We start from the raw sequence: 12,365 nt of genomic DNA, 5'->3' as shown, positions 1-12,365 counted from the left end.
ATCACCTTGTAGTAAACCTCTGTAAGTAATGAATGGTGTCCAGATATTAGTATCCTGTTTGATAATTGTTTTGTATTTTCCGAATAACAATCCTATCATATTTATCAAGAGTTCTTTTGCCTTGTATCTCTTCATTTTACTCTGTAGATCGGTAATACTAATCATATCGTATGCTTTTTCAAGATCCAAAAACAGGGCAAACACTTTATGTCTTTTTTTGAGCAACTGGATTTGAATTAATGACAGCAATACAAAGAGGGCTGTCTGAGTACCTCCCCCTTCTACAAATGCAAATTGTGTATTATTTCTATAATTATTCGCCGCTGTCCAGTAATTAAATTTGTCAGCTAATACTCCAGTAAATACTTTACGTAGACAGGACAGAAGGGCTATTGGTCTGTAATTGGTTGGTTCTTGTTTGTTCCCTTGTTTAAATATCATAGTAAAAATAACTTCGTTCCATTTTTCCGGTATTATACTATTACTATAGAATTGATTGAATTGTCTGGTTAAATATCTTATGATTTCTATTGGCAACATTTTAATGAGTGAATTTGGTATTGTGTCCGATCCGGGAGTTGATTTCTCTTTAAGATTTTTGATACAATCCTGTACTTCTTCCATCTTGATTATCTCATCTTGCTGAATTTCTGGTCTTGTCTTAGTTCCCATATATTTTTTACAAGCATTTTTTTGATAATTTTCAGAGAATTTATTGTAGTATTTAAGCCAAATGTTATAATCTACTTTAGTCTGTTTTTCCAACCCTAACTTTCTTTTACGAAAACTATTGATTATTTTCCAGAAAACTCTCGAATCATGGAAAGTAAAGTTCAAAATCACTTCAGAGCCAGTTAAATTTAAAACTTAATGTATATTGAAAATAAACGTATGTACTGTACAGTTACAATTAAAGTTCACATATAAGAATTACAAACGTTAGACGTTAACAAAGTTCAAGGTAATTATCCACTGCAACAGGTCCGTCGGAAAAGCACCTTGAGACGTACAAATTCAAAGTCTACAACAATACAACAAGATGAGACAATCTTCTAAAACAGCTCAGGCGAACTGGGACTCAACGTGAGTTCCCTTCGAGCGTCCAAGGCGAACCGAACTTCCCGCCACCACTCAATCATTTTATAGGATTGAAGAAGAATTGGATTCCACCAATCAGCGCTTACCAGCGCTACAAGACGTCCGCCGATCGTCCGATGTTTCTTAACCAATGAGCGGTCGAGTCTTCAAAAGTGGTCCGACTCGTTTCTATGGCGAAAACCGTCGCTCGTCGAACGTTTGGAAAAGCGCGGGAAAACCGAGTGCCAGACGATTTTTATCCCGACATGGAATCTCTCAAATCTCTCATGGAAAATAATGAAAAATTGTATTTTTAAATCTTTTTAATCAGCTGAAAATATCCTATTTGAAAGACACGAGTTGTCTTCTTTAAATGTTATCAAAAATGGATAAATATGAAAAGTAAATTTAAATGCCAAACATTTACAAAAGATTTTAATCAGATTAAACGGATTTTGTGAACGACAAGCAGAAATGATTAAATGTTCGCTTGTAATGCAAAATTCTCCAATAATTAAATATCTTAATTTGTCCTATTTTAACTTTGACCATTCTCAAAGTAATACTTAATGTGTATAATCATTTATTTTTTAAAATTTTGAATATATACTTTATAACTCGAATGATTTCGTGCTATTATTTAAAATGTATAAAATCATTATAGACACAGCGAAAAAACCGAAAATCTTAAATATTAAAAGTAAAAGTTTAGCAATAAACGACAATAAATATATAAGTGTAAAGTAAGGAATATTAAAAATATTTTCTTTCTCCATCATCATCATCTGCCAAGGATTCACTTTTGGATGTAGATCCACCAGCGTTTTCTGTCTTTTGATTGAATTAACTCTTTATTTTCCTCCACCGTTTCTTTCTTGTCATTAATTTCTATAAAGTAATCGTTTAACAATTCATCTTTTCGTAATTTTATATCATCATGCATAAACGTATTCAAACACATTCATTATAAGAAATTTAACCCGGCTAATAAGTTTATATAGAAATAGGCTACATATGTATGAGGCATAACCTGTATACAGAAAGTCAGAAAGTAGTACCATTGTGTAAACAGTGAGATATTATAATATAATTTCAACTCAGATCTTTTCCATTGTGAACAAAAATCTGCCTACGTTCACNTCATAACCAGTTGAATGTTTTTTAGTAAATTAAAATTTTATAAATAAATCATCTAATGAAAGAAATAAATATTGGATTGACAGGTAATGTATCGATATGTATGTGCTGTCTGCCAAGGGAAAGATGAGTCCAGTAAGGTGTTATATGGAAAACCAGTCATTATTCAGTTGTTAGACACGTGAATGGAAAAATCCCAGAAACCATCACGCAGCCAGCTTAGAATACAATGTTCAGTGATTATATACATTTGGTCGGTCATAAGTGAGGGGATGAAAATATGGATATAGAACTGAAGAATATTAAAAAACAATGCGGTGTATGGAGTGCACCATCGGTAAATCACTTAATCATAATTAGTTAAAATTCGTTGTATTTTTAAAGTACCGTATCATATTACACCAATATACTTAACAGTTTGGAAATTTCTTTTTTTACTCGTAACGCCTAGAATGTTACAGAAATTCTAGTTGACAGAATTGAACACATTTATTTAAATGTGAATATTTTCACTGGCAATTTTTAATTACGGTATCTAAACAATCACAGTACATTATTTCTCACTTAATGAAACTGCTGCTTTTTCGTTTAGAAGAAAGGTATTCAATTGCATTTAGCGCAATCTATCATATCATAAATAAACATTATTTATAATAGGCTTATGTCTGTTAGAAGAGAGTGGTATTATTATAACAAATTATTGAAAAAGAGTAACATAGAAATAATTTGTGATAAATAGTCCAAAAGGAAAATCTCTTACAATTTTTTTTATAAAAAACCATCAACATAATCATAATCATAGTTTTGTTTGTATTTAACAAAGAAGAAATTACAAAGATGTTTGGTTGGCTAATGTCAAAATATTTTTGTGCGTAATTATATAGATTATATATTGTATTACTTTTAGCTCTACCGAAGAAAAGATACGTAGAATTTTCGTTATTCATGAAGTCCAATGCTTCGAGATTATATCGTTTACGTAACTCTTGTGCCTTATTACAAATACAAAATAAATGAAATTTAGACATGGGAACGTCACAACGTATACAGAATAATTTAGAAAATTGGTAAATATTATTATTAATAAATATAATTTCTCTATTTAATCTCAATTGAATAAAGAATTTTTTAACATTGAAGGATAGATCTGTGCTCATATTAGTGTTTGAATCATCTAAAATTATATTATAAAAAGTAGAATTAATACGATTCCTAACATCATAAATGTATCGAGTTAAAGATATTTCAAAGGAGTTATGAATTAGGCCGTAATTGTGTACTATATAATTCACATTGATCGGATTTATGTATGAACGGATCTATCGAGAAACCGAACATATTAAACAAATTTGACAATTGACAAATCCAATTTTTTCTTGACTTATCAACGGAAGATTTTTAATGTGGTATTTTCAGCAGTATGGCTGGAAGCCCTCTCGTTATCTCTCAGTCGACTTAGGAATTTAATATATCCTTTAATAAAAAACGGTCCCACTCTAAATCTGTTCAATTCGAGACGAAGCGCCGCACCAGGAACATTACAACCCAGAGAAAAAACTGCGTACAAATTTGTTTTGAATTATCTCTATAATGAATTAATTTTGTAGTAATAGCATTTCTTGTCGAACCAATTCTGTTTAAATTTGTTAGTCGTTTCATTATTAATATTTTTTTCTTAATAAAAAATGACTGTAATAGTTTCATTAGATATTCATAGTTCTTATGCGGATTATTATTCTTTTCTTGTGATAACAATTCGTCAGATTTGAATGTCAATTCTCCCGGAAATTTTTGAATATTAAACTTCGCTCTCGATCTGTCGAATTTGAGAGAACATCAAACTGTTTCGTTAGATTGATTGTATCCTTTCCCCTCCTGATACCAAATTTATAGGAAAGTGATCAGACATATATCCATATTTAGAACTTCCATGGACAAACATTGGTCTATCATAGATTTTCCCATGTGAGATATGAAGGTAAATTGAGCCGGATAATCACCTTTGATTCTACAGTTCAGTTGAATCAAATCATTTAAAGTTGAATAAAAATTTCGATTTTATCACGACCCGAAAAAGAATAAACTTCGAGTATAGTAACCCCAAAAATTTTATATCTCTTTGTAATTTACGTAAGCAACAAGCTATAGTCTATTAATAAAATTAAACTTTTCTTAAATTAAGTGTCCGAATTTTATAGATAAAAGCTAATACATCGTAAAGACAATTACGCCCTGAACTATAACAAAGATAATGAGATCTATTCAGTGATTGATATATTTTTATATTCAGAGAGAATTTAAATCTCATTCTAGATATGTGAAGCCATTTCTTAGACAAAATAGAAGTGGAAGTAACTTACACTACAAATTCGATTTGTAATGCAAGTTGCTTCCGGGCTTCTGAAAGTTAGAATCGTAACGCGAAGAATAGCTGATGACTCCATTATTCAGTTATGAGTGTAACTGATAACCAAACTTAGGCACTGTTGCCCGAGCTCATTGCTTAACCTGTATTCAAATTCGCCTGTCGAACTAAGCAAATTTCCATCGGAAACTAACTTTCATCACGAGGCAGGAATCTCGGCGGTCTTGTAAAGTGACGTTTGAGTATGGTGTAGACATTGATAGAAAGTAAATACAGTAATTAGTTTTACTCGTAATTGTATGTAGATGCTTGACTTACACATAAGAGCATATTAGTGTACTGTATCTGATTATTTTCTCATATAAAATCTGTATTGTGATATCTTTGCAACTTCCGCCACGTTTCTTTTCCAAGCGTCTTAAAGCCACATTTAGTGTCGGTTTAATTAAGTACAGCTGACGATAAGTTTAAGTCAGGATGACAACAATTACAGTACTTAAGCTGAAAAAAGATTCGAAAAGAATTGGAATCGATAAGACGAACTGATTCGTAGAAATAACTTGAGCACGAGTAATCCCCCCACCAAAGAAGGGTGGGCGTAGGGGCTCAGGCACCTTACAAAGTAACAGAAAAAGGAACGCTAGTGAATTTTCCAGAAGTATTTTCTTATCAAAATGCATTTATTTTTATTTATATCGTGTCGTGTGTTCAGTTTTTATATTAGTTATCAATTATCCGTCAAATAAGGTGGAACTTTTACTGAATTCTCATAAAAACATGTTTTATCCGGTCAATTCGGCTGCCCCAGAGATAAGAATTACAACCAGGAATGTTGAAATGGAATAAATTTAGAAACACGACGAATATTCTGTTTTATATGTTAAGAGCGATTAGCGAAAGCGATGTTCTATTCTTGGCATATATTTTCGAAAATTTTAGCATTAATAATAATAGTCCTAATAATAATAATAGTTTTAAAATACTTTTAAATTATAATTTGAAACGATTCAAAACTAGTTTATAATGTTTTTATAAATATTTATTTGTTTAAAAAATTATAACAACGACATTTCAGTCTTCGTTAATGAAATCTTTTATTTTCGATTTAAAATTAATGGAGCCTAAAGCTACTTTACTTAAGCTGCAGGAGGTCGCTTCAAGCAATTTCCGCTTTGGTGAAAAACACTTGTATGCCTCGGCTACTCGTTATTGTTGTTGGGCTCTTTGTATACGTTGTTTTAAACGAATAAAATTATTTAATTAAACACGACGCGTAATTGTCGACGAAACTGTAAAATAACGGAGGCAGTCGCTCAAGAAAATACCACATTGCGTAAAACTGTAAACAGCAACAACAGAACGCCAGCCGTTAGTAATAAATCGGAAAATATTTATGTCCGAACAGAAGATTATGTGGACAACTACGTTTCTAATTTCTTCGATAACCAGTTTAACAGAATTTCGTATATGACAAACTCCATTTGACACATAGTACTGTACATATTATACGTATAATTTATGGTGGTAGTAGCCATCTTAACTTGTCTTTGGCATTGTAAACCTCGCTGCTTAGACAGGTTTACAGCTGCAGCTGCTAAGTTAACTTAAAGCGAAATAGATTAACTGTCTTTTAACAAAAAGGCTTTTCTAGTTAACGCGACCATTGTTCATTGTTCACATGCGTTTCTAGAATGTTCTCTTTTGTGTTTTCCCTAATGGCTTATGTAGTGACGAAATGTTGCTTAGAGTGGTGTTAAACCCATCGGGGAAGGACGGACAAAAGCACTTACCCCGCGTTTCTTTATGCAGCGCTCGACATGCGCCTTACAGCGACACACTCAAACTGGTTTGTAATTGGCCAACTCTTCTCGTGACGTCATTTGCTACACTCTCGCTGCATAAAGAAACGAAAAGATACTGTATATACCGGTGGAACCGTGAATACGAGTCACTTGTGAAAGATCTTCTTCCTGTGCAGGACTACGCATATAGATTTCAACGAAAAGATCGTCAACGAAGGCTGACTGCATCGTCGCCACCATCCACCATTTCCACACAACAGGTATCAATTCACTTCGTTTCTTCTATATATCTCTTATAGGCTATCTGTTTTTTTGGTTTTAAGATAGGCTAAGGCATCGCGACTTTCTGAATTATGTTTTTCGCTGGCAGTACGATTTGTAACGAGGATGGCGATTTATAACTAGAACCTAGCCAACTCGAAATTAAAGTGTTTTTGACAACAGACTTTCCTCTAGTTTTTCCTTGAATAGGGACAGTTTACATAGTTCACATTCGTAAATAAACGTTGAATTTAGGCTTTATACATTAGAAAAAGTTTAATTTTAAAATTTACGTGGGTAATTGAAGTACTGTATATTAGACATAAGAATTGTTTTGTTGACAATAAGTTAATTTTCAATACACTTTTTAATTATAGAATAAAGTAGAAATGGGTTTTGAAAAGTTTCGTGGTACTTACCCCGGACGGGATCCCTTAATGGACAGTTTGAGAAAGTTATTTTCTTTGCGCACAATGAGAACACATCCAGAGGTATGTATTTTAGTTTATTTATAAGATAATAATTGAAAAGTAACTTGCTACATTTTAAAATATTTATTAAACTCGATATTTATTCCTAAACATTTTTAAATGATCCAAGTAAAAAGAAAACGAGAATACTTTTTTTACTTGTCGTTAGAATGTATTAAAGTTATTTGCAGAAAATCGTTAAATTATGATAAACATATAAATATGTATTTAATAACTATATTAAACCATGCTTTTCACAATGCAGTCATAAAAGTAATTGTAAATAATCACATTGTGCAAGTGATGGGCAATCGATGCTCTTTTCTCTTATCAATTAATAGTATTTGGGACTTTTTAATATTAGTAACCGACGTTAATACTTTTTATTTTTCTAACACAAACTGGTAATAAACAATTAAATTTTAATTCGTATCGTAGTAACTCGTTAATGCTGTATTTCCTATATGATTAATTAGAGAAATATTTATGACAAATTGCTTGAATAAAAAGTAAATGACTTGTTTGATTTTTTACAGCTTGTTCCATTGGTTTTTATTACAGCAGCCGCTACGACTGGAATGGTCTCTTCGGTTTTATATCATTTATTTTACAACTTAGATGCAAGGTATGTGACGTTTCATAAAATGTCAAATTTTTACATTAAATGAATTGAACGTTTGTCTTTTAAATATACGAAATGTTTATTAGGTTAAATATATATATTTTTTATTCTTATGTCTTAATTTATATTTACTTTTGGCATTGATAATTAGAAATGTGTAGAATTATAAATTAAATAACGTATTTATTGTAATATAAAATTACAGATTTGTAAAAGGAGGCTATCCGAGATGGGAATTGGTGGATCCCGAGAAACCACAGAAGGTAGGATTTTAATATGGATTTTTATTTGTATTAATAAGTTTTATTTATTAACTGTATCAAAAGCAGTTTATTTAGAAAAGTCCTGTTATAGAAATAACAGGACTTTTCCTGTATAATAGCTACTTTATATATATTTAATATCAATTCTCTATTAAAAAAGTCATAGTTTCAAATACCACTTTTAGAGTATAAATTAGATTAACACGATAATTAGAAGATTGTAAGACCTACAATTTTCCTGTTGAAAAAATAATACGAATGAAAAAAGTGAATTAAAAATGTGAAAATTGTATTATTATTAAACAGATATTACGAACAAAATGACTTTTTAAAACTATCGAAAAATAAATTTTAATTAAACATATGTTTTGCAGCTGATTACGATCAAGCAAAAATGGGAACGAAATCCCCAATTGGATGAACTTCGCAAGATTATTGGGCCTTACAAACCAAAATAATTACATTGAAACAAATTAGAAATTTGTCAATTTTATCGACATTTGTTCGACTTATTTTGTACAGTTTTATCTGAATTTTCAACTGAATAATAAACATGTGATATTTTAATGCTTAAAAAATGTATGTAATAAATTAAATGTTTTGAATGTAAGTTTCTGAACTAATTATTAAATCGGATTTTTCAAGAATCATTTAAAATGAGTCTATAATACTATTATAGCTTTAAATGGTAAATGAAAATTACTATAAAAATAATAAATTATAATCACAAAAAATAATTTAAACATACATAAATTGTATTTAAAATGTACTATATTTCCTTATTTACTGTATTGCAATATACTAGAAATTGTATGTTAAGCATGACGAAATATTTTTTATGAAAATCTAGAGATTTAAAATTATGAAGAAATTGAAAACTACCTGCTAATATTTATTTTTTCAAATAAAGCAGTCCGCTGTTTGTTGTAACATAAAGAGCAACGAAAGAAAATTTCACTTGGAGAGGATAAAAATAGTAGAAGTTTTAGAGATTTCACTTGCATGCACATAAATAGATGATGTCCTTTAAATTAAAATAATATAAAAATCTTAAAAGAAAAATAAATCAATATGTTTTATTTGCAGATTTTATAATGTAAATTAATTAATATGTAGTCTTCTGTACTAATCCGAATGCTTTTAATATGCCGTTAGTGTGATCGTTACAAAAAAGTTGAATTTGCATAAATTTCAGCTTGCGTTATTCTGAACAACAACATTTGTCCGGATGCAATTTTATCCTAAGAAGCGATAAAAGCGAGGGATAGGACCCCGCCAACTTTGACCTATCCACTCACAAGTTTCGCCAGCACCTCACTGATGACGAGAAAGGCTTAAGTTTAAAATTTGAGCTNTACAGGCATACCTCGACTTACGTCGTTTCGAGTTACGTCGTTCCCGATTATACGTCGTTTGTCAAAAAAGTATATGGAAAAATAAAAATCAAGTTTAAGTCATTTTATTCGACTTTACGTCTGTCCACCACAAATATTGAAGTCGTAATATCACTAGAAAAACGTTTAAAGCACATAAAATCATATTAAAATATATACAAGTATGTACTGTATTTACAGTACATGCATTCGTAAATTTAGATTACTTTTTTTGTACCATATTAAAAACTAAAATTTATTTGTTTGTAAGCTTAGAATAGATTTTTATTAACCACATATTATTAAAAATGCATTAATAAATAAAATACAGAACTGGAAATGTTAATTTACGGTTTAGCTTAGTGATAAGTAGATTCGGAGACAACTAAATTCGACTTACGTCGTTTTTCGACTTCTGTCGTTTTCCTGGAACCAATTACCGACGTAAGGCGAGGTATACGTGTATATTAAATAACATAAGTCATATTGAAATTAGTTCAATTTTAATTGAAATATTCTTTAATGAAACGAACTTCAATGATTTGTAATGGTACTAGTACAGTTACAATTAAAGTTCACATATAAGAATTACAAACGTTAGACGTTAACAAAGTTCAAGGTAATTATCCACTGCAACAGGTCCGTCGGAAAAGCACCTTGAGACGTACAAATTCAAAGTCTACAACAATACGAGACAATCTTCTAAAACAGCTCAGGCGAACTGGGACTCAACGTGAGTTCCCTTCGAGCGTCCAAGGCGAACCGAACTTTCCGCCACCACTCAATCATTTTATAGGATTGAAGAAGAATTGGATTCCACCAATCAGCGCTTACCAGCGCTACAAGACGTCCGCCGATCGTCCGATGTTTCTTAACCAATGAGCGGTCGAGTCTTCAAAAGTGGTCCGACTCGTTTCTATGGCGAAAACCGTCGCTCGTCGAACGTTTGGAAAAGCGCGGGAAAACCGAGTGCCAGACGATTTTTATCCCGACATGGAATCTCTCAAATCTCTCATGGAAAATAATGAAAAATTGTATTTTTAAATCTTTTTAATGAGTTGAAAATTTCCTATTTGAAAGACACGAGTTGTCTTCTTTAAATGTTATCAAAAATGGATAAATATGAAAAGTAAATTTAAATGCCAAACATTTACAAAAGATTTTAATCAGATTAAACGGATTTTGTGAACGACAAGCAGAAATGATTAAATGTTCGCTTGTAATGCAAAATTCTCCAATAATTAAATATCTTAATTTGTCCTATTTTAACTTTGACCATTCTCAAAGTAATACTTAATGTGTATAATCATTTATTTTTTAAAATTTTGAATATATACTTTATAACTCGAATGATTTCGTGCTATTATTTAAAATGTATAAAATCATTATAGACACAGCGAAAAAACCGAAAATCTTAAATATTAAAAGTAAAAGTTTAGCAATAAACGACAATAAATATATAAGTGTAAAGTAAGGAATATTAAAAATATTTTCTTTCTCCATCATCATCATCTGCCAAGGATTCACTTTTGGATGTAGATCCACCAGCGTTTTCTGTCTTTTGATTGAATTAACTCTTTATTTTCCTCCACCGTTTCTTTCTTGTCATTAATTTCTATAAAGTAATCGTTTAACAATTCATCTTTTCGTAATTTTATATCATCATGCATAAACGTATTCAAACACATTCATTATAAGAAATTTAACCCGGCTAATAAGTTTATATAGAAATAGGCTACATATGTATGAGGCATAACCTGTATACAGAAAGTCAGAAAGTAGTACCATTGTGTAAACAGTGAGATATTATAATATAATTTCAACTCAGATCTTTTCCATTGTGAACAAAAATCTGCCTACGTTCACGAATTTTCTGTTTTTTATGTAAATTAGTATACAAGCGCAGACTACGACTTGTATTAAATACGCCGGATGTTGACGATAATAATCCCACCGAGTTTACATACAAGAAATTATATTTAAGTTTCGTGTTACATATGACGAGAATTCGAATTTAGTTCTCGATGTCTCAGTTTTACACGCGTTTATCTTACATTTATACATTATCTGTTAATGTCACACACTCAAAGAATCCAGAGAAAGCTTAATTTTCAAAATACAAATCACTTGGATACAAAATTTTAAATATTATAAGGTGTGAAATCTTATAAAGATCGAGTGTTCACGAGGCACAGTTTTATTTGTCACCCCTTCGTGCTTCAACCACATAAATTCAATCGCCTCCATGTCCCTTATTATACAAGTTACCGTGCAAATGTCGGTTTGTAATGTTTATCTATCCTGAGATATAAAACGAAATAGACAAGGACACATATTTCTGGAATTAATTTTTTAACTTTTTTGTGTGCAGTGGTCTGAAAACACAACGATTTCAAAAGCACTTAAAGGTTAAATTTAGACAATTATATTGTTTATTTATTAAAATTGTAGAAAGATTATAGGAAATTTCTCGACATAAACTTTGACGGATGATAAATTAATTGTCAATTAAATTTCATATCAGAAATGAGTACACTGCAAAACAATGAATTATATAAGAAATAAGAAGAATGTGTCTCTTGCCATCATTTCATTCGTTTGTTTACCCCAACTGAATAATAAAGAGGTTGCGGCCGACGTTTTCATCGCGAAAACGTGTACGTCGGACGTTCAGCGCCTCCTTCCTGTAAGCCTAGAAGTTTGACAATGGCGTTTGGAACGTCAGTGGAATCACGCTCGACGTANTTATTAAGGAATGATTTCATGTTAAACTCATTGAGTTAAAATCTCCTTAAATTAAGAAACTTAATATTAATTATCCATCCGCACTCTTTCTCGTGTCGTAGGTCATTATATTCAAAACAATTCAAAAATAGAAAATTAATTTCAAAATGTTTATTTCTACAAAGATTTGATTTATTTCGTCAAAATTACTTTTAATAATTATTTTTGTTACTGTTTAAGTAACAAGTTTAACGGATATTAAATAAAAATT

The 12,365-nt window shown here is 30.8% G+C and overlaps 1 protein-coding gene across 1 annotated transcript; it reads left to right on the top strand.

The window, feature by feature from the left end:
* Nucleotides 1-6,991: 6,991 nt before the first annotated feature.
* LOC111613233 (normal mucosa of esophagus-specific gene 1 protein-like) lies at nucleotides 6,992-8,551 on the top strand. The gene is made up of 4 exons (XM_023354581.1): nucleotides 6,992-7,133; nucleotides 7,649-7,737; nucleotides 7,940-7,997; nucleotides 8,372-8,551. Exons 1-4 carry the CDS (start codon nucleotides 7,032-7,034, stop codon nucleotides 8,453-8,455), a joined length of 333 nt encoding a protein of 110 aa, XP_023210349.1. The 5' UTR covers nucleotides 6,992-7,031; the 3' UTR covers nucleotides 8,456-8,551.
* Nucleotides 8,552-12,365: the final 3,814 nt, after the last annotated feature.

This window comes from Centruroides sculpturatus, unplaced genomic scaffold, assembly GCF_000671375.1.
Source record: "Centruroides sculpturatus isolate CEXI.00-Female unplaced genomic scaffold, Cexi_2.0 scaffold1794, whole genome shotgun sequence".
Classification (NCBI taxonomy): domain Eukaryota; kingdom Metazoa; phylum Arthropoda; class Arachnida; order Scorpiones; family Buthidae; genus Centruroides; species Centruroides sculpturatus.
This window is presented reverse-complemented; position numbering and strand designations above follow the sequence as displayed.

What these genes read in the sequence shown, in the direction of transcription:
- LOC111613233 (XM_023354581.1), top strand. Translation starts at nt 7,032, where the DNA reads ATGGGTTTTGAAAAGTTTCGTGGTACTTACCCCGGACGGGATCCCTTA. An exon ending in CAATGAGAACACATCCAGAG is followed by an intron (nt 7,134 to 7,648) that starts GTATGTATTTTA and finishes GATTTTTTACAG; the next exon opens with CTTGTTCCATTGGTTTTTAT. An exon ending in ATCCCGAGAAACCACAGAAG is followed by an intron (nt 7,998 to 8,371) that starts GTAGGATTTTAA and finishes TATGTTTTGCAG; the next exon opens with CTGATTACGATCAAGCAAAA.